Genomic DNA, 19,912 nt, shown 5'->3' with positions numbered 1-19,912 from the left:
ACCAAAAACATCCCACCATGCCTCAAAAAGCCATCGCCGTCACCGCCCCTAAGAAGGGCGACCTGGTCACCGACCGTCCCATCCCCAAGCTCCGCGACGACTACATCCTCATCAAGACCGTCAGCGTGGCCCTGAACCCTACGGACTGGAAGCACATCGAGTATCTCGCGCCCACCGGGGTCCTCGTCGGCTGCGACTACGCCGGTATCGTGGAGGAAGTCGGCCCCGCCGTCAAGAAGCCCTTCAAGAAGGGTGACCGGGTTTGCGGCTTCGTCCACGGCGCCAACGCCGTGCAGCCCGAAGACGGCACCTTCGCCGAATACATCGTCGCCAAGGGCGATATCCAGATGCACATCCCGGATAACCTGAGCTTCCAAGAGGCGGCCACTCTCGGTGTTGGTATCACGACCGTCGGTCAGGCTCTGTACCAGAGTCTGAAGCTGGAGCTGCCCACTGAGCCCGCTAAGGGCGGTAACGCAGGCCCGATCCTCATCTACGGTGGCTCGACGGCGACAGGAGCACTGGCGATCCAGTTCGCCAAGTTGTCCGGATACAAGGTGCTGACTACGTGCTCGCCGCGGAACTTTGACCTCGTGAAGAGTCTGGGTGCCGATGAGGTGTTTGATTACAATGCGCCGAATGCGGCGGCGGAGATCCGGAAGGCTACGGATAACAAGTTGAAGTTGGTGCTGGATACCATTTCGTTGGAGGCGAGTGCCAAGTTCTGTGATGAGGCGATCTCTACCGAGGGTGGTGAGTACAGTGCGCTTTTGGCGGTGGGGATTGAGCGGAAGAATGTCAATGATCGGTGGACTCTGGCGTATACTGCTGTGGGTGAGGAGTTCATGTTTGGTGACACGCCGTTCCCGGCTAAGCCTGAGGATAAGGAGTTTGCTGCCAAGTTCTGGGATATTGCGCAGAAGTTATTGGCTGAGGGCAAGATTCAGGTGCATCGGCCTAGTGTGCGTGGGGAGGGTTTGAAGGGTGTGTTGGAGGGATTGCAGCTGCTCAAGGCCGATAAGGTTAGTGGTGAGAAGCTGGTGTACAATGTTGCCGAGACTCCTTAGATAGTGAGAAGTACACTATGTATGTGAGGTGTTAATGAAATGGATTAATGATTTCAAAGCACTCTGCGTCTGTTCCCTTGCCTGCCGGTTTAGGACTAGATTCCGCTTCGAGGGGCTTCATCTGTAGTGTTTGTAATGCTCGCTGCCTTGGCGCGGTGGGACGGGAAACTGCTGAGCGGACACTAAACTACATGCGGAAATCACTGCGCGGGGCAACCAGTGATTGGCCTGATCTGTGACAACTTAGACAGCTGCAATGCGCATGCACTTGTTATATAGAAGACGCTACTTATGCTCATCGATGACAGCGTGGGAATGACATTCCAACTTTCTGCTTATCAATCAACTGTGGATCTCTCAAGACGGATCCCCGGACATCTACTACAATGTCGCCCAGACTGGGATGAGATGATGTTCATTCGTGCACTGGAAGCACAGTCTTCTATTCTGAAATGTACACTGAGCTTAGGGTATTGCGAATATTGCAATCCTATCCTTCAAAATGCTCGTCGAAGACCTTGCCGGGATTCATTAACCAGCTAGAAGGGATTAGTAAGCGACCGAGAGAGCACAAAGGATTAACGTACTGAGGATCAACGCTCCGTTTCAGTCCCCTCATTAGTTGCATTGTCGGTGTACCGAGTTCCTCCTCGAGATAGGCCTGGTGGATGTTAGCGTTGAGGATATGATATGAAACAATGGGATGAGGGATTGCTGACCTTCTTTCCTAATCCGATGCCATGTTCGCCCTGTTTCAGTCAGACATCTGTTCAAAACGTCATGTAGGAACAATAACTCTTACAGAAACTGTTCCCTCCATTTCAAGCGCCCGCTTCATCATCCTCGAAACACACGCCTTGACACCCTGGTATTGCTCTGGACTCTGGGGGTTGTACATCACCGCTTGGTGGAAGTTGCCGTCTCCGACGTGGCCTAGAACGGTGGAGAACAGACCCAGATTGCTGGATTCGGCCTTTGAGAGCTCTGGAGATCCCGTTAATATTGATTATGCGACGCAATTGCTCTGAAGCTAACTCACCAACGATCTCAGCCAACCGCGAGATCGGTACGGCCACATCCGTAGACCAGATTTCGGTTCCTTCTGGTCTCACAGCCAGCATGGCCCAGAGGGACTGCTTCCTGGCCGACCAGAGGTTGTCGCCTTCCGCTTGGGACTTTGCGAACACCAGTTCTTTTCCTTTGTTGTTGGTTAAAATGGATTTCGTGCGTTGGATGCTGTCGTCAATTGCCGTGCGGGATCCGGTGAACCTGGATTGTCAGCCGACCACTAAGATTAAAACGAATGTCAGTCTTACTTCAAAAAGAGGGTCGGCTCCTCCGACCAAAACCTCCCACCTGCGCCACCGTTCTGGTTGATGATCTTCATCTGCACGTCGTCCATGAATTCCAACGCCGCGAGAGGAACCCCATCACGGATCAACTTCGATGCTGCGGCCGTTGCGTCACCGACCGTGGGAAAGGTAGCAATCCCAACACTGCTGTCTTCGGGAATGATAGCAAGCTTGAGCGTCGCCTCCGTGATGATTCCCAAAGTCCCTTCTGATCCAGTAAAGAGCGCGTTCAGGTTATACCCAGCAGAAGACTTGCGCGGTCGCCGTTTCGTCTTGATCACTGTTCCATCCGGAAGCACGACAGTGAGATTAACCACCCAGTCCTTCATCGTCCCGTAGCGCATCGCATTCGTGCCACTGCAATTCGTCGCGACCATACCACCAACATACGCAGTAGGACTGGGGTCCATGGGCAGAAACAGCCCAGTAGACTTGATCTCCTCGTTTAGATCCGTCCATCGCACACCTGCTTGAACCGTCACATTCATGTCCTGCTCGTACAGCTCAATGACCTTGTTCATCCGCGACAGGTCAATGCAGACACCCGAGTGAGGAGCTGCAAAGTTCCCTTCAACGCTTGATCCGGCGCCGAACGGCACCATGGGAACCTTGTATTTGGTGCATACTTTGGCGATTGCGGATACTTCCTCTGTTGTGGCTGGACTAAGAACCGCAATTGGTCGTGCGGTGGTGTTGGACGTGGACCATTCGGAGTATCCATGAATTTCAATGTCGTCGGCGTCAACACTTACATTGTCGGGTCCGATGATTGTCTTGATTTCCTCGACGGCCTATATCTCGCGATCAATAATAATGACTGTTAAGCTGTAAGTGTGCTACATACCCGAAGCATCGTCGGGACGTCCGCATATTTGGATGATCCAGATTGAGATGGTCCGTATTGAACATCTTTAGCAACGTCCTGCGTCTTGGAGGCTTCCCTTCCGCGCCAAGCCTCGGACGCAAAAAGCGTTACAGCCGCGGTAGCGACAATCGTCCCCAGGATGGGCAACGTGGCCGACTGCTGCCTCGGGTGATGTTGCGGATTAGTTGCATAGTTTGCTTGGTGCTGAAATCTCCCCCTAATCCTGAGTGAGGATGGCTGTTGGGATACACCGCAGGCGGTTAATGATGATCGCCGCCCGCAGGCACGAAGGTAATAGTTTGTTTGCCAACGGATCATGGCTGGGTGATGAGGTCTGATAAATGAGAGATCCAATTTCGCCCGTTGAGGATCGACGAACAAAATTTGGGATGGTCCGTGGTTCGCCTTATTGGGTATCCGAGGTTCAATGGGATTATCGGGATCTTCAGGGTCGCAGAGACACTATGCAGGATGATCGCAGGCTTCTAGAAGCGAACGAATGAATGCTTTGGTTATTGATCGACGAGGGTCATAGGGCTCTGGGCCTGTCGAAGGTGAGTTGTTAAAGTGGCCAATGGTGCTCGCTACACCCAATCTGCCATGCTCTCAGGAAGATGCACTGATTGGGGATGAAGACTTGAAGCAGTCATCACTGTTTGCGGCTGACGGTGAAGGGGGGATCGACCGCAACATTTGCCTAATCGGGATGGGGCCGGAAAACGCGGGGAAATAAATACCAGTCACGTGATGGACGAGGGACAAACACATTCGCCAGCAGATGACAGTCGGGTCGCTTCTTGAGTGATTAGAATGTAACGTTTAGTCTGATTAGACTTGGAACTGTGTATATGACACCAAATCACAGGACTTGCGCAACCTGAGTGTATGTTGTATTGGTGAAAGGAGGTTTCTTGAAAGACTGGATAGCGGTAAATTAAGTGCCATTTAAAGCCTCAGAGATGCATTCTTATCCATGCTGAGGACTATGTACTTCATGAAATCATTAAGGTCTAAAGGTATCAGGTGCGGTGAACGCTTGGGTAGCAAGTCATGGCTGCTGGTACCGTGCAAGGGCATACCGAACCAGGACGCAATTGACTCTGAGCCGACCGATAATGACTGTAAAGACATGGAGAAGAGGTTGATGGATAGGACTAACTAGCGAATTAGGGTGTGTTGATTGAAAATTGGAATGACATGAAGGTGAGTGCAGATTTATTGCGTCAGAGATAAGGTACGACGTGGAGAGCAAGGAAGATGCTCAGATGATGAATCTTCGAGACAAAGCAGTTGCGATACCTAAACTGGCAGCAGAAGTGTTGACTGTTAGAAAAGCGAAATGTTGTAAAGAGTACAGCGAATTGTTCAGACAGACACTCTTCCAAGTCCACATATGCTAGCTGACATGCCAGATCATGCTGCATATACTACAGTCGTCTAGCATGAAAGACTGTATCTTCGCAGTTCCATATCTCCCAGTGTCGTAAGTTTTTCTCATCCACCGGCAAATCAAGGTCAGAACTGGCTTGACCTACACATGGTCCTGATCGCACCATATCTCATGCTTCCCATAAGTGATGTGCTGCTACCGGATAACACCCAACCAAGCTCCTTCGCTATCCTGAGGCAACTCGTCATAACCACCAACCCTTGCGGGATATCGCGTAATAATCAACAAGCCCAGCGTAGTCTCTCATACCTGACGATATCACCCCAATCATGAGTCCCAAAGTCCTCATATCGTAGATATTTAGGTAATCGGGACCTCATTTCCGATACCAAAAGTTATTAATCGCTGATCGATGCTTCGTCTTTCCCTACAAGGTGAAATAAACTCAGACACGCTTTTCCCGCAAGATGCAGAATTTTCGCCGATCCAGCAGTCTAGACTGTTGAACCATGCTTCTCATTCGATTCTGTTCTTTCCCATTCCCACAGACAACAAATCGAGCCGTGAGCGATATCCAATTGAAGAGAGAATCCCGACCGCTAGGGACCCTTGGGCGGCAAGAAGCCGAGTTATTCACCACAATAGGGTAAAAGCACATTTACTGCCGTAGTGGGCAGACTTACTAGGAATGGTAGACTGTGTACTCCATACCCCAACCTCATGATCAGGCCATGACCTATTCTTAGCAGATCTGTCACTCGCTATCCCACCATTGACGAATAGATGACCTCGATACGACGCCCATCCCTCCGCGATCGTGGCCATGGCAGATGGCCCATACGGAGACATTGATTCTATTTTCGACTTTCGCGATGGAGGCAGTGGATAAAATTTCCCGCGTTTCCCCCGTCTTCCCAATGTTGTAACTGGGATATGAAACACTCAGACCCGGCAAAGTGTCGTCGTGGTTGGTGAGCAAGGTTGGTTTGTTTCGAGGGAAAGAAATCAGCCAGTAGTAAGTTCGAGGGTCAGCCGTAGGGAAAAAAGGTAAAGCCCCAGTCGAGTGTCGGCACCACCTTCCGACTACATCGGCGACTTCGAGAATTGTAAACTCTAAAGTGCTTCTTTCTTGCGTGCTAAGCTTCCATGTGGATAGTCTGGAGGGACTATTCCGTTAGACCCTCTTCTTTAGGGGTTCATTATTGGTCTCGGGAATTTTAGGCTGCTTCAGTGGTCGCGGGTTCGCTGCTCGGGGTCTGCATGGGTGGTTCCTGGCAACGGACACCATTTCCGATTGAGGTTTAGTCTTTGTAGGCTAGAGAGAGGGCGTAGAGAGCTCCCCAAAGTTGGGAAGTCGAGGTCGAGCGAACGGTGGGGTTTCAGGGTGAGACGAGGCCAAAATAGGGTTTGGCTCGAAACAGCGGGTCCTCATTGGATGGGCTATTCTTAGCTCAGGGGAGATAGAAGAAAGGGGTGTGAACTTGTGGATAGTAGAATAGTAACCGCAACTGAGTATACACAGAAGATTAATAAGGTCGAAGCTGTAGATGCGAGGTGAAGTAAGTGAATGAATAAACTTGGAGAGTTGAGTTAATGTTCCTGCCGATCAGAAAAGACATAGGAAGCCTAAACGGGGTCAGTTCCGAGGATCATCCGCAACGCCCGGAAGAACCAGCCGATCCCCCCATCTTCGGGCAAACTCCAAACATGGGCTGCAGATCGCTAGCGCAGGGGTCACGATCGTGATACACCTCCACTGCTCTCCAGCCCGTCTTGCATCAATTCCTGCAGTCAAGGAATTTACGTTTATCCGGAGTTCACTATCAATGCTCAGGCATCAATAGTGACTCGTTTGGTGCTCTCGTTCTCATACACGCTCGTCTATGCTATCAGCGCATCTCATTACAATGGACAACCTCAAGCCATTGCCCCCTAATTCAGGTCATCAACAATGCTCAAGCATTAGTCTCCTTGATCCCAGATCGAAAACCTCTTTTCATCTCGATCTCTGGGTCACAATTCTAGCGCGTTTCGACGCAGCGACACCGGCCAGGTTCTGAGCCGGTCTCCCCTGCCTGATTCGGAGCTCTGATTCCCGGTTGAGTGGCGGCTCTGTGCCCATTTTGATCAATGCAGATGTTCCAGTCCCAGGAGAGCCCGTCGTCCCTGACCTTATCCACTCTCTACGAAGTCCGTGCCCGTCGGAAAACCCAGATGATGGTTCATTCTACGGTTCACTAAGATGCTTGGCAGGTCCGAACCAGGCCATGGACACTTTTCTTAGAAACTCTACACTGACACGAGCAGCCACTATCAAACCACCGCGGTTTCACGGGCCCCTATTCACGGGGAGACAGCCATGGCTCTCCTCCGGGATGCGGGAGAAGAAGACGGGAACCTTTCGACGCAAAAAAGGCATATATAGCCTCTGTCACCACCACCGATCAGGTTGACTTTCTTTCCATCCCATCCTCATCCCTCTCACCAGTCTTTTCTTCTCTTTTTCCTCTCGCTCTCGTTTGCTTTTCAGATCGCCTGTGGCGTATCGATCTCTGTGTTTACATTTTCAATAATTCCGTTCAACTCTCGTTCTTCTCGATTCCCGTTTCTCGAAGGTAACCTTCCCACCACTTTCTGATCTTCAGTTACAATCATTCTTGGCACAGTACTGACCCTCACAGAAACCGAAATCAATCAGTCAAAATGGTTCGCTTCTACAGAGTCTCCGCTGCGACCCTCGTCACCGCCGCCACCGTCTCCGCCATCCCCATCCCATGCCTCCTTCCCTTCCTCAGCGGCGCTGGTAGCCTCCTGGGAAGCTCCGGCCTGGGTGCCAGTCTCGGTCTCGGTGGCAGTGCCAGCGGCAGCGGCAACGCCGACTTGGGCGCCAGCCTTGGTGGTAGCGGCAGCGGTAGTGGAAGTGCTGGTGCTGGTCTCGGTGCTGACCTCGGCGCCGGTCTGAGCGGCAGCGCTGGTCTGGGTGCCCTTCTGGGCGGTGGTGCCGGTGCCAGTGCTACCGGTGCTGCGGGTGCTGGTGCTTCGGGAGCTGCCGGTCTTGGTGGCTCCGCTGGCCTGGGTGGATCTGCTGACCTGGGCGCTGATCTGGGTGCCGGTCTTGGTCTGGGTGGAAGTGGCAGCGCTGGTGCCGGTCTTGGTGCCAGTGCTACTGGCGCTGCTGGTGCTGGTGCCTCGGGCTCTGCTGGCCTGGGCGCTGGTCTTGGTGGATCTGCTGGCCTCGGTGGCTCTGCTGGTCTGGGTGGTAGCGCTGGTCTCGGCGCTGGTCTGGGAGGAAGTGCCACTGGTGCTGCTGGTGCCGGTGCTTCTGGCGCTGCTGGCCTCGGTGGCTCTGCTGGCCTGGGTGGCAGCGCCGGCCTTGGTGCTGGTCTTGGAGGAAGTGCTACTGGCTCCGCTGGCGCTGGTGCTTCCGGTGCTGCTGGTCTCGGCGGTTCCGCCGGTCTTGGTGGCTCCGCCGGTCTGGGCGCTGGTCTCGGTGGCAGCGCTACCGGTTCTGCTGGCGCGGGTGCTTCCGGCGCTGCTGGCCTTGGTGCTGGCGCCGGTCTTGGAGGAAGTGCTACCGGTTCCCTCGGTGCCGGCGCTTCGGGTGCTGCTGGCCTCGGTGGCTCTGCTGGCCTCGGTGGTAGCGCTACCGGTGCTGCTGGCGCTGGTGCCTCCGGCGCTGCTGGCCTTGGTGCTGGTGCCGGTCTTGGAGGAAGTGCTACCGGATCTCTCGGTGCCGGCGCTTCGGGTGCCGCTGGCCTCGGTGCTGGCGCTGGTCTTGGAGGCAGTGCCACCGGTTCCCTCGGTGCCGGTGCCTCGGGTGCTGCTGGCCTTGGTGGCTCTGCCGGTCTTGGTGGTAGCGCTACCGGTGCTGCTGGCGCTGGTGCTTCCGGCGCTGCTGGTGCTGGTCTCGGTGCTGGTCTTTCCGGCTCTGGCTCTGCCGGTCTCTCTGGATCTGGATCTGCTGGTCTCGGTGCTGGCGCTGGTCTTGGTGCCAGCCCCAGTGGCAGCGTCGGTGCTAGCCCTAGCGCTAGTGCTGGTCTTGGTGCCGGTCTTTCTGGATCTGGCTCCGCTGGTCTCTCTGGATCTGGATCTGCTGGCCTCGGTGCGGGTGCTGATCTCGGTGCTTCCGGCGATGCCTCGGGTGATGTGAGCGGCAGCGGATCCGGCTCTGCTTCTCTCGGTGCCGGAGCTTCTGGCAGCGGCGATGACGATACTGACGTCGGTGTTTCCCCCACCACCGCAGAAGCTCCCAGCGCCACCACCACTTGGGTCAGTGCCTCCACCAGCGTCTCTCTCGGTCCTTACGGCGGCGCCAGCGGCAGCATCACGGCTGGAGGATCCACGGGCGGCGACGACAGCGACGATTCCGGTGCCGGAGCTGATGCCGATGCAGATGCGGATGCTAGCGCGGATGCAGACGCCTCTGCCAGCGCGGATGCCGATGCCTCTGCCAGCGGTAGCGGAAATGCTGATGCCAACGCTAGTGCTGGGGCCTCCGTTAGTGGTAGCGCTGAGGCCTCTGCTAGCGCTAATGCGAAGGCTTCTGCGTCCTTGAACTTCTCTGCTTAAGGTATGTATCACACTTCATCTTGAGATTTTGGCCTGGCTGCTAAGAAGTCAATAGGAGTTACGGCGTTGGTATCGATCGATCGCTCTAAAGCGACACCACACTACCTCGAGCTTCCGGGAATCGATTGTTTCAAAATGGTTTAGGTATATCTTATGGGATGGGAATGGGTTCAATGCTGTCATTCGTTCATGATTATATTGTCTAATTATTTGCGTCGTCCTTTTTGTGACGAGTCCTACTTACACTGATATTGAGAGGATCCAGGCCAGTCTGTCATAGTCATAATCTGAATTCAAGCCTGTTGATAGATATTCTTGCGCTTTTTTCTTCAAGTGTAGTTTTCAGTAGTATCACTGAGCAATTAATGGCGACCGTCTTACTTGGACTGTACTTGGAAGACGAAGTAATATTGTTTATTTAGCCTTTGGAAGGGTGCGAGTGATCTCACAGAAACTGCTTGTGCGAGAGACCGAGAAAAATGTGGGTAGGAAGAAAAAGCGACAAGGTAAACGGCTCTCTTCAGTCACTATAACGGGTAGCCGAGCGAGCCACAAAACAAAAAAGCAAAAAAGAATGACCTACGCAGGATTCGAACCTGCAATCTCTTGATCCGTAGTCAAGCGCCTTACCATTGGGCCAGCAGGCCAATTGTTGAAAATATGCTACAAGTAAATGTTATATAGACCAGAATCAAGTGTTGGCAGTCGCTGTCGCCTTCAATGGCCACTCATGGGGGGGATTCTTCAGTAGGTATCGTGGCGGTTTCTTACCGTCCAAACCCGACGTGATGAGCCCTTGAAAGTATGCTTATACTGGTATAATTACCGATCTCGAATTTGACCACTTCAATCAACAGTATATGATAATTCCTGGTAAAGAGTAACTCTACTCATCTAATAACTGCTAGCATGAGGGCCATTTACCACGGAAAGACGGTACCATCCCAGACCCGCAACTGGGCTCCCACGGACTCGTGCGTGGCACCGTCAATAAGCTTGACAATTCCACCGACACTCTCCTCAACTGTCTGGAAAGCCTTCTCCAGCCCGGCCTTGTGTGCGCTCGCATTGTCCACTAATAATGCTTAGCCTTTACGAGAATCCCTGTCAGAAGCCAGCGAGTATTCCCGGCTTGAATATCAAGTTGAATGGGCTGATATGTTGCAGTAAGCAAAGAGCATTAGTAATTCCAGGTTTCCTTTTACCAATGGTGACGAATCAACCACAATTTTCTCTGAATGTAGAGACTATCCCCTCTTTTGGCGACTCGCCAGAAAGAAATATCTGCGTTGGTAAGGCACTTTACAATGGTTTTTCGAACATCTGTATCAGCTTGCCTAGCTCCACATTTCCAGGAGGGAGAACCTGTACTCCAAAGACACTGCAAAGTCCGGAAACACGGTAAATGGACTGTTTAGCTACGTCAGTGGATCTACCATCTATTCGCGCAGGCTGGGAAAGTATACCCAGAATAGATTCAGTTTTCCGCTCCAGATTAGTGTTCCCTTGTGTCGCCCTGACGGCCTATTTTGCGTGGTCAGTATGCCGCAGATTCTCCAATCATATTCGCACTCGATGTCGAATATACCAATGAACGTATTCCATGGATGGGTTCCGAATGTAGTCATCTAGCGGATGCTTGCTTGAGTGGCTCAGATATGGACTAGGCAATTCTGCTGTGGTATGCCCACCCAACAGCTTTCTTGCCCCTGTATTGCGGCGAAGTAATTGTACCGGTAACTCTTTTGGCAGAAGCAACACGCGTTTCAGATACTTCCTGCGCTTTCTCTACGAAGCACTAGGCTATACAATTGCTTGAACCGAGGGCTTTATTTATATGCCTTGTTTTACAATGTACCATTAAAGCTGCGAGCCAAATAAGTGAGGTTATAGTCTTGGCATTGGCTTGTGCTTGAACATGTTTAGGATGCACAATGGTAGATCTGGTCAGTCCTAGAAGTCGGCGTCTATAGAAGACTTAGTTATCAAATTAGACAAGCCTTGTTATCTAGCTTTCCAATCATATCTCAAGCACATACGACCACAGGGTGTGGAAAACAGGGCTTCCCGTCCGCTCAGCCGTACTTAAGCCACACGCCGGGAGGTTAGTAGTTGGGTGGGTGACCACCAGCGAATCCCTTCTGTTGTATGTTTTTTGTCTTCTCTTGTTTTATTTCCTAAACATGAAAGGGAAAAAGACCAAAGTCTAGAATCCAACTCTTCGTGATGGCTGATTGTTTTGAAGGGTCCATATGCATACATAAGTGTATGGAAAGGATCGACCGGAACACCCTTGAGAAGCAACTCATGTTCATTTATTTGGCCACTTCCTTCTAATAGTTAGGCCAGATAGCTTCGATCATTAGTAGATAAGATATATGTGTCGAGGTCATGATACTGAATCAGGACCTGGTTGATAGCGCCATCAGTAGCTTCATGGCCTCATATGCCGCAGTCCAACGCACACTCCTCAAGTACCGGGCGACTTCAACAGTAAGACCATGCGTACAGCACTTTCCCAAAGTGCGGCGAATATTCGCTGGGGATACGGACCCCATTAGCGAGACCATATGGTTCATCAACACCCTAGACTGTGTCTGGGGCATGTCTCTCTCAGGATGTCTACATATCTCACGGGCATCTGATATCTCGCCACCGAAGCAATGAAATGCCCAGCACGTCAGCGTCCCTATAACCAAGCACCACGGGTAGTGGAATACACCGTTTACATCCCAATTTCTCAAATTGAGAATCCCTTCACGCATCATCTGCGCCGCATGCCATGCTGCCTGCTCTGCGGCGGTCGCATTTGTGCTGACCCAATTCCTAATCCAGTCCTCAGATATCTGGCGATCTTCTGTCATCACTATATGTCCAAAGATAGCCTTAGCCCCGGCAGCAGCTTGCAGGTGACGGACTTCACAGTTGATTACAATATGTGCGGTATGATACAGTGCCAGAGTAGCAACACTCTCTTGCCTGTGATTGCTCCTGTCGCCCATGCTCTGAAATAGGCACATGGTGTAGGCGTCGTAGTGTGCTTTCCACGTCTCCAGGGCATGGGCCATCCTCATTCGCCATGGTCTCCATTGCTCCCCGCCGTGGTCTATATCGCTTAGGCATATGGACTTGTTGTCGAAATGCGCAATATCGTTACACATGGACATAATGCCATGAAGAACCAGCGTAAGTGATAAACTGTCCATTGGCAAACTTTGAAATTTATCTCCGTCTTGGATGAGGTCTTTGATCATGCTATTGAAGTATGCCGGCTCAGTGTGAGATTTCCGGATATGTTCCCAGGCTTTCTCGCTGGGCGCTTCCCACAACTCTTGGGAACATGGAAGCGGGACTTGGATGTTATGTGTGGACATGTTAGGCATCACAGAGTAGCAGGACACGTTTTGCGTATCCCACATAAAGACGAAGAGGATTAGTCTGGGAGAAGATGGTTAGGAAAAGTAGGGAAGAGTAAAAAAAGGAAGTCGCGCACTAGAAGAAAAGTAGCTTAGATTAGATACCTTTTATATTGTTCGGCATAGGCAAAGCCCTTCCAGTCCAGGTCGGGTTGGACTAGGTGACTAGGGAGCAGTATTCCCCCGCGAACATGGTATCGGGATACCCGCCGAATGGCCTAAGCTTACACATGAGCAAATGAGAGGTTTCAACAACTGGGTGCATACTAACACCAAACAGAAGGGTATGAATCAACATAGCGTTTTCGCGCTGATACGGGCCAGCTCGATACATGCCATAGCATTCAAGAATAAGAAAAGCCTGTAGCATCGATAGATCGGGCATCGGAACGCTCATCAGTCCGCTAAGGATATACGGCACCAGGGCATCGTATAGATACACGGACAGTTGATGAGTGTCTTTGTTCTTGTATGTCTGACCTAAAATGATTATGGAGAGTAGAAAGACAGGGTCTCCTCCTTCTATGTCAAGAGTCGCCAAATGGACCATCGGGTAGGAGGAATTGAAAAAGCGGAAGAATAGACTGATATAGTCTTGCATATTGTCTATCGACAAGAGCGCTGTATTGCCATCGATAATGGTGCCTTCTGGTGTCACTGGACGTATTTCTGATAGAAGCCTGAGAATCTCGTCTCGTTTGGAAACGGAAAGGGCGATCCTGCCACCTGGGAGAGTGACATCTTGGGAATCCCCATTCTCAGCATTCTGTAGGAACACGTCGTGCATAAGGGGCTCGAGACACTGTTGTCGAGTGGTCAGCATCCACAGCACGTTATGCCCACATCACCATAATGGTCAGCCTAGGGCGGCGGAAGAATATGCTTTCTAGACGTAGGTATATTCTTACCATCGGATCGTGTCGAAATGGGGTGATATTAGTGGTGTTCCGCACAATGCATGCCGACCGAGTATCATGTCTTGGTATGGCCGTTTCTGGACCACTGGACTGGATTTCTGTACACTCACGGCTAATCGGCCTGTCAGGGGAAGGGTGAAGATTCTGGACCTCCTGGTGGTCATTCTGATCCTCTACTTCAATCTGAGGTAGAGTCTGACCCGTGGCTAGAGGCGAGAGGGCCAAGCCCATTACGTCAAAGTGCACTGCATCAAAGGAAGTGTCGTAATACATATTAATTAGCTCATCCATGTTTAAAGAGTCAGTATTCGCAATGGGCGCTGCATCCAGTTGTGGCTGAGAACTCAGAGAATGGCGTCCGGACAGCTGTTGACCCGCGACTGCATTATCACCCGTGCCTCCATCTTGAATCTGGGCGTCGATTTGACAAGAGGAACCAGATTGTGCCGGTCTCGTGAAGGGCTCGACCTTGTCTGTATCCTGCTCCAGGCCCGAAGGCCGAGGGGAGAGTGGAACCCTAGCCATATGGGAACCAGATATAGTTTTCCGGCGGGTCTGGAGTATGCCTAGCCCTGCACCACCGGCCAGACCATCCTTGACCGTATGGCGCGCTTTGTGTCGTTCTATAAGAAAAGTTAGATTACGTCCCTAAATTAAACCGTTAATGCATACCCAGCAGGTCTAATCTCTTGAACGAGGCATGGCATCGACCGCAGACCCAGCGGGTCTCTGAGTGGTTCAGCGAGTGTCGTTGGAGGTGAGACAACCGGGTGAAGGTCTTATCACACCCTGCCATGGAACAGCGATAATGCTTCTCTCTTGAGCAAGTAGCTTGTGGTTTTTTCCTGCCCACAGTCATGCTTGCGTCCTGGTGCTCCCTCCGCTTGGAATTTTGCGATATGGTTGCAAGCGTAAAACAGAGAATTATGATAAAAACGTTGATTGCAGAAAAATAGATATTAGATAATGGCAGTTGAGGTTATACTTCACAGTTGGCTCTCTAGTTGGAAGCTAATTGGCCTGTGCGCACGTCCTTTCCTCATCAGAATGGTCAAAATTGGGGTTTGGTCGTTCTGCTTATGTGTATTGGAACAATCAGATGCGATCTCTGTCAATGACAAAAATTATCACAAGGGCAAAGTCTGAGGGACTCGAATGATGCTCCATAATTTAGAAAGGATGTTATCTGCCCTTGTGCCGATTGAGAAGCAAGATAAGAGCCGAAAGTGGGGATTATCCGGATGGTGTTCTATAGCCGACTGGACTACCGGATAATGCACCTAGTCAATGGGGACAATTATGCAGTTCCCCCCTTCGCACTCCCCACCCTCGCCCCACGTAAGGTCCAGATACCATAACCCTGATGAACGTATCCCCACCTAACTAGGGTCTTGGTGTAAAGTCCGAATCATAGCCCTGCGTTCTCCAGACATGGAGTAGGAAGATTGGGAAAGCAGAGATATAAGGAGAAGAGGATAACAACGCTTGATGTATGGCTTTAATTAAACACCTCAATTAAACATCTCAATTAAGGATCTCTTTTGACAATTATACCTCGATTTTCCTAGATCGAATTTCCAAGATGCCAATTGAATACCGAGCTGCAGAGGTAATTGTGGTTGGGACAGGAATAGGTGGCCTCGCAGCCACAAAAACCTATCTTGAACTGTCACCGCAAACAGATATTGTGCTTCTGGAAAAGGTGAGTCACTAAGATGGTTCTTATTTTCCGCCAAGAATAGGGTCTAATTTACAGGATAGCGACCGACCATCGGAGGCGTCTGGTCCGAAGAAAATTGCTATGAAGGCCTGAAAACGAACAACCTCGGGGGAACATATGAATTCACCGAGTTCCCCATGGGCGCCAAATATGGAATCACTGAAAACGGTCATATCCCTGGACATGTTCTGCACCGATATCTGAATGATTTCGCGGACCACTTCGACATCCGTCGACGGATCCATTACGAAATCCAAGTTCTTGAAGTTGAAAAGCTCGATCAAGGCTGGCGCTTATTTACGACAACCAAGGATCCAGCCCAAAGCGTGATCTACTCATGTCAAAAACTTATTATGTCCACAGGATTGTCGTCGACCGCTAACCCGATCAATATCCGCGGGGTTGGGGAATTCAAAAGACCGGTCATAAACCATGTCCAACTGCGTGAGGAGGGAGCGCGTATTGCGCAGGACCCTAATATTAAGTCTGTCACCGTTGTGGGTGCTTCGAAAACAGGGTACGATGTTGTGCATCTAATGGTATCGAATGGCAAAAAGGTGGATTGGGTTATACGCGAGTCCGGAGGGGGCGCAGTTTGGATGGCATCACCATGGGCTAAGTTCGCAGGGGCCAAAACAAAACTAGAGTTTTTAGTCACCATGAGATTTTTCACATGGTTTAGTCCATGCATATTTGGTGACTTTGATGGATTCAGCTGGATCAGAAGGGCATTGCATCAAACTCGCCTGGGCAGATACATCGTGCACAAGTTTTGGGAGGGTATCAGGACTGACATTATTGACCTAAATGGATATCGCAAAGAAGAATGCTTAGAGCATCTTGAACCCCTGGAAAGGTATGAAATCAGTCTATTATCTCCTATAGTTGTCACTAACGCCTGGAAAAAGTCTCTTCTGGTCTGCTCGGGTCGGAATTCTCAACTACCCATCCGATATTCACGATTATCTTCGCACCGGCCAGGTCAAGATCATACGGAAGGATATTGACCACTTATCAGGTCCCGGAATCGTCAATTTTGCAGACGGTACCGGTGTTCAAACAGACGCCCTAGTCGCCATCACCGGGTGGAAGCTCGCCCCATCGGTAAAGTATAGACCCGAGGGCCTCGATGCGAGTCTCGGCATCCCAAGCAGCAACCTGAGCGCAGAAGAAGAGAAGCTCTGGAATATACTTGACACCAAAGCAGACCAGGAGATCCTAAGCCGCTTTCCATACCTCCGCAATCCTCCGCGTGGGATTCCCTACAAACAAGACGTCAGCCCCTTCCGCCTATACCGCGGCATTGCGCCACCATCGCTTGCGTCAAAAGGTGATAATTCTCTTGCATATGTTAAGATGGTCCACAGCACGAGCAACGTCATAATCGCGGAATGCCAGGCGTTGTGGACATTTGCTTACTTGAATGGAAGAATTGCCATCGATAGAGAAGACGTTTATCATCAAACAGCGCTCTTGAGTCGGTACGGAAAGCATCGTTATCCCTGTGGGTTCTCGGCATGGTATCCGGAATTTGTCTACGATGCTGTGCCATATGCAGATATGCTGCTCTCAGATCTGGGACTTAATCAGAAACGAAAGTCTACGCTAAGAAAGGAGATTTTTGAGGGTTATACGATTCATGATTATCGGGGAATCAATCAGGAGTGGAAGGAGGCCCAAATGAAGAGAACAAAGATGGCTTGAGATCGCCTTGTCGATCCATTAGAATCTAATTTTCTTTCTTTTAGGAATAAACGGCTTCAGCCACTGATTTTCTTGCATATTAATCCCCAGAATTTCTATTTCTCTCGTCTTTCTTGTGTGTTCCACTGCTTTTAGTTCTCCTTTCTCTACGCAATTACTTTTGGGACAAGTGACAAGGTCGTGTTCCCGAAAAGCAAGATCTCATCACTTTCCCTCAATAAATATGTAACCAAGACCATCCCGCAGACAACAGGCTGCGTCGGACTAAAAAGAGGTATCATTCTATCCACTCTTGAGATCTTAGACACCCAATCATGGGTGCAAATCTCTGCTGTATAAATGCTTATCTAAATTACCTCTGAGCTCTACTCAGTACCAGACCTCTGGATTGTGTTTGATGTCAATATGATCCCTCAATATCGCCGTGTCTGGAAAGTTTTATAATGCACCCACCACGCTATAGAATCCCCCTCAGATCTAGCCCGCCTCGCGTATTGTCTATCCCTTTTCCGCGTTCGTTCGGATCCACGTGAACTATATCCAGGAAATATGTTGTATGGATTAATGCTATCACGTCGTGAATCCGAGCGCGTTCCTACACCCATCGAAGCTTACGGAGACATATATGTCTACAGATGACACCGCAAAGCTGTTTGTTTGTGGGATCAGATAGCATAGTCTAGCAGACCTTCAACTGTCAGGTCAATTGGTCATTATTTCGGGTTCGCATTACATGGCCTAGTCATGATATCATCTCTTATGTAGCTGAGACACCCCTAGTGCGTTGACAGCATGTATACCGCAATATCCTCCTTCACAAAGGGTACCTGAATGAGCGAAGTTGGAAATCCGTCAGATCTGCAAATTCCTCGTTTATGACACTTTCGCGAACAATTTGCCCTGTAACTGGTAAGAAGAGAAATTAATAATGGTGATGGGGTAAAAAGGTACGCACTTTGGGCATCTAGAGCGTCTTGCTTGTCGCGCTTCCGATTCCAATGCCAATGGATAATCCCCATGGAAGCCAACAGGATGGCTGTGCATACTAAGAATGCCAACATGGTGAACTTCGCCGTCTGCTCTCATATCAGACTAGGTAATAACAATGGTTGGGGGAATCGGAAGCGTACATAATAGTGGGGTGCTTCGTCTGCACGAAAAGTTTGGGGGCCGCAAATGTTGCCAACCGCATATCCAAGCTGATAGGACGCACCAAACGCGAGCTTTTTGGTACTCCCACCGACACCAGACGTAATGAAGGCGAGGACAACCAATATGGCATTCGGGTCTAAGTATAGAAAGATTAATAAAGCGATCTAATAGGGGCTCATCTGGTGTAGATTCCCGTCAAGACGCACATTGCATCGTGAGGATGTAGCCTCCATAACGAGCTGCATTGGCATTTTCCGGTATGGTTAACATCATGATGACGCCAACACAACCAAGAACTATTACAAAGATACCACCTATAGTTCTATTGGTACACTTTATAACGACAGTGACCAGAACCGTGCCAAGAGCCGCGCATGCGCCTGGAGCCATACTGAGAAGCGTGGTGGTATTATCGTCGAAGCCGAATCCCGAGATGATGGTTGGCCCTGCACAAGAGGTACAAGAGATTATCTGTCAGTCAGGAACATCTTCTAGAAAAAGTGAACATACCAAATGCTGTCAAGCCACCATTGGGAAGCCCAGTTGAAACCATCAGTAGAAAAATCAGATACAGCCGGGGATCGCAGAGGGACTCTTTCAGCTGATCCCAGTTGAATGACCACATCTCAGAGCCTGTCTTATTATCTCGGACTCTTTCGAGGGCAATTGCCTTCTCATTGTCGGATAGCCAGCTAGCGTCAACTGGCGATGCGGCAAGAAGGAAAAAAATTATGAACCCCGTAACAAATGTGAGGCCGCCATAGAATATGAAGAGACTTTCCCATTTGAATCCAGTGGCATGGTTGATAGCCCAGGCAAAGAAACCTCCAAAAACCTGAGCCCAGCCGGAAGCCGAATACCAGATCGCAACTCGGGTAACTTGTTCACTGTGACTGTACCAGGAGCTAGTAACATAGAGGATAGCGGGCGTTGTGCATACTTCAATGGATCCCAGGAGAAAGCGAACCGCCGCCAACCCTCCAAAATTGTGGCAGGCAGCGTGCAAGGTGACGACAGTCCCCCAAAGCATGCTCATGACACCGAGGTACTTAGCCATTGGCACGCGCTGCATTAGAAATGCTGCCGGGATCTCGCCAAACAGATATCCGAAGCTATAGCACAAATGAGATCATGGGTCAGTGACGGAAGAGACTTTCTGATAGCGAGTGCTCTACATACTAGACTATAGATCCCAACCAATCGTACTGGTTTCCAGTGAGGCGTGTGTCCTCTTTGATTCCCATCAATGCAGCGTATGACAAGCTATTCTTGTCCTGCGGTATGGAACATTAGGTACGACGTGGGAGGCGGTCGCAGATCTGTACTAACGAGTAGCTGGAGGGTGTAAAGGCCGAGTACCAGTGGCATTATTCGCATGTCAATCCTGCGAAGTACCTTCTTGGCTGCGGGCGACGCAACATCGATTTCAACTCTTTGCTCCGCAAGAATTTTGAGGGCGTTTGACTGTCGAGCATCATCCAGCTTGATCTTGTGGTGAGCCAGGTCTGCAAAGCCAATCGGACGATTGTATCCCTAAAGCAATCAGAAACGTGATACTTGTTGTTTCAGTGTTTATCAAAGGTACTCACAACCCCAACTTCGACGTCTCCCATGCTAACTTCGGCTTTCTTGATGTCCGACATGTTGCGGAAGCAGTACATGGAGATTATCGTTCCACGTCCGACGGACGCTCCTGCACACCGTGATATAAATTCCGTGGTTTCTATTCAAACCAGAGGTGTGACCCGTTGTTTGCAACT

At 50.5% G+C, this 19,912-nt stretch overlaps 7 protein-coding genes and 1 non-coding gene across 8 annotated transcripts; 3 read left to right on the top strand and 5 right to left on the bottom strand.

Annotated features, from left to right (window-relative positions):
• Positions 1-17: 17 nt before the first annotated feature.
• Positions 18-1,067, top strand: BO79DRAFT_146802 (zinc-binding alcohol dehydrogenase family protein; the record flags this gene model as incomplete). Its single annotated transcript, XM_025678483.1, has 1 exon — positions 18-1,067. The coding sequence occupies one exon, from the start codon at positions 18-20 to the stop codon at positions 1,065-1,067; it is 1,050 nt and encodes a 349-aa protein (XP_025540002.1).
• A 331-nt stretch (positions 1,068-1,398) lies between these two features.
• On the bottom strand, positions 1,399-3,888 carry BO79DRAFT_172305 (FAD-binding oxidoreductase). Its single transcript, XM_025679625.1, has 7 exons — positions 3,264-3,888; positions 2,384-3,210; positions 2,107-2,336; positions 1,870-2,051; positions 1,787-1,816; positions 1,655-1,728; positions 1,399-1,606 (listed from the first exon to the last, which is right to left on the bottom strand). The coding sequence occupies exons 1-7, from the start codon at positions 3,600-3,602 to the stop codon at positions 1,558-1,560; spliced, it is 1,731 nt and encodes a 576-aa protein (XP_025540001.1). The 5' UTR covers positions 3,603-3,888; the 3' UTR covers positions 1,399-1,557.
• Positions 3,889-7,377: 3,489 nt separating this feature from the next.
• BO79DRAFT_254561 (uncharacterized protein) lies at positions 7,378-9,243 on the top strand (the record flags this gene model as incomplete). Its single annotated transcript, XM_025686076.1, has 1 exon — positions 7,378-9,243. The coding sequence occupies one exon, from the start codon at positions 7,378-7,380 to the stop codon at positions 9,241-9,243; it is 1,866 nt and encodes a 621-aa protein (XP_025540000.1).
• A 575-nt stretch (positions 9,244-9,818) lies between these two features.
• Positions 9,819-9,890, bottom strand: BO79DRAFT_t122. Its single transcript has one exon. It is a non-coding gene; the product is annotated as a tRNA-Arg (tRNA).
• Positions 9,891-10,545: 655 nt separating this feature from the next.
• BO79DRAFT_254560 (uncharacterized protein) lies at positions 10,546-10,848 on the bottom strand (the record flags this gene model as incomplete). The annotated part of the gene is made up of 3 exons (XM_025686075.1): positions 10,546-10,653; positions 10,710-10,767; positions 10,832-10,848. 3 exons carry the CDS (start codon positions 10,846-10,848, stop codon positions 10,546-10,548), a joined length of 183 nt encoding a protein of 60 aa, XP_025539999.1.
• Positions 10,849-11,645: 797 nt separating this feature from the next.
• On the bottom strand, positions 11,646-14,435 carry BO79DRAFT_146432 (uncharacterized protein; the record flags this gene model as incomplete). Its single annotated transcript, XM_025678458.1, has 5 exons — positions 11,646-12,681; positions 12,765-12,877; positions 12,931-13,461; positions 13,568-14,199; positions 14,249-14,435. The coding sequence occupies 5 exons, from the start codon at positions 14,433-14,435 to the stop codon at positions 11,646-11,648; spliced, it is 2,499 nt and encodes an 832-aa protein (XP_025539998.1).
• Positions 14,436-15,158: 723 nt separating this feature from the next.
• On the top strand, positions 15,159-17,000 carry BO79DRAFT_146923 (FAD/NAD(P)-binding domain-containing protein; the record flags this gene model as incomplete). Its single annotated transcript, XM_025678490.1, has 3 exons — positions 15,159-15,278; positions 15,338-16,152; positions 16,205-17,000. The coding sequence occupies 3 exons, from the start codon at positions 15,159-15,161 to the stop codon at positions 16,998-17,000; spliced, it is 1,731 nt and encodes a 576-aa protein (XP_025539997.1).
• An 814-nt stretch (positions 17,001-17,814) lies between these two features.
• On the bottom strand, positions 17,815-19,795 carry BO79DRAFT_227983 (MFS general substrate transporter; the record flags this gene model as incomplete). The annotated part of the gene is made up of 8 exons (XM_025683927.1): positions 17,815-17,900; positions 17,956-18,076; positions 18,131-18,288; positions 18,359-18,598; positions 18,663-19,264; positions 19,332-19,426; positions 19,482-19,685; positions 19,742-19,795. 8 exons carry the CDS (start codon positions 19,793-19,795, stop codon positions 17,815-17,817), a joined length of 1,560 nt encoding a protein of 519 aa, XP_025539996.1.
• Positions 19,796-19,912: the final 117 nt, after the last annotated feature.

Source organism: Aspergillus costaricaensis, assembly GCF_003184835.1.
Source record: "Aspergillus costaricaensis CBS 115574 unplaced genomic scaffold BO79scaffold_14, whole genome shotgun sequence".
Taxonomy (NCBI): domain Eukaryota; kingdom Fungi; phylum Ascomycota; class Eurotiomycetes; order Eurotiales; family Aspergillaceae; genus Aspergillus; species Aspergillus costaricensis.
Note: the sequence above shows the minus strand (reverse complement) of the source record. Positions and strands in the feature narration are given on the sequence as shown.

What these genes read in the sequence shown, in the direction of transcription:
- BO79DRAFT_172305 (XM_025679625.1), bottom strand. Translation starts at nt 3,602, where the DNA reads ATGATCCGTTGGCAAACAAACTATTACCTTCGTGCCTGCGGGCGGCGA. An exon ending in ACGTCCCGACGATGCTTCGG is followed by an intron (nt 3,211 to 3,263) that starts GTATGTAGCACA and finishes CGCGAGATATAG; the next exon opens with GCCGTCGAGGAAATCAAGAC. An exon ending in AAATGGAGGGAACAGTTTCT is followed by an intron (nt 1,817 to 1,869) that starts GTAAGAGTTATT and finishes TGACTGAAACAG; the next exon opens with GGCGAACATGGCATCGGATT.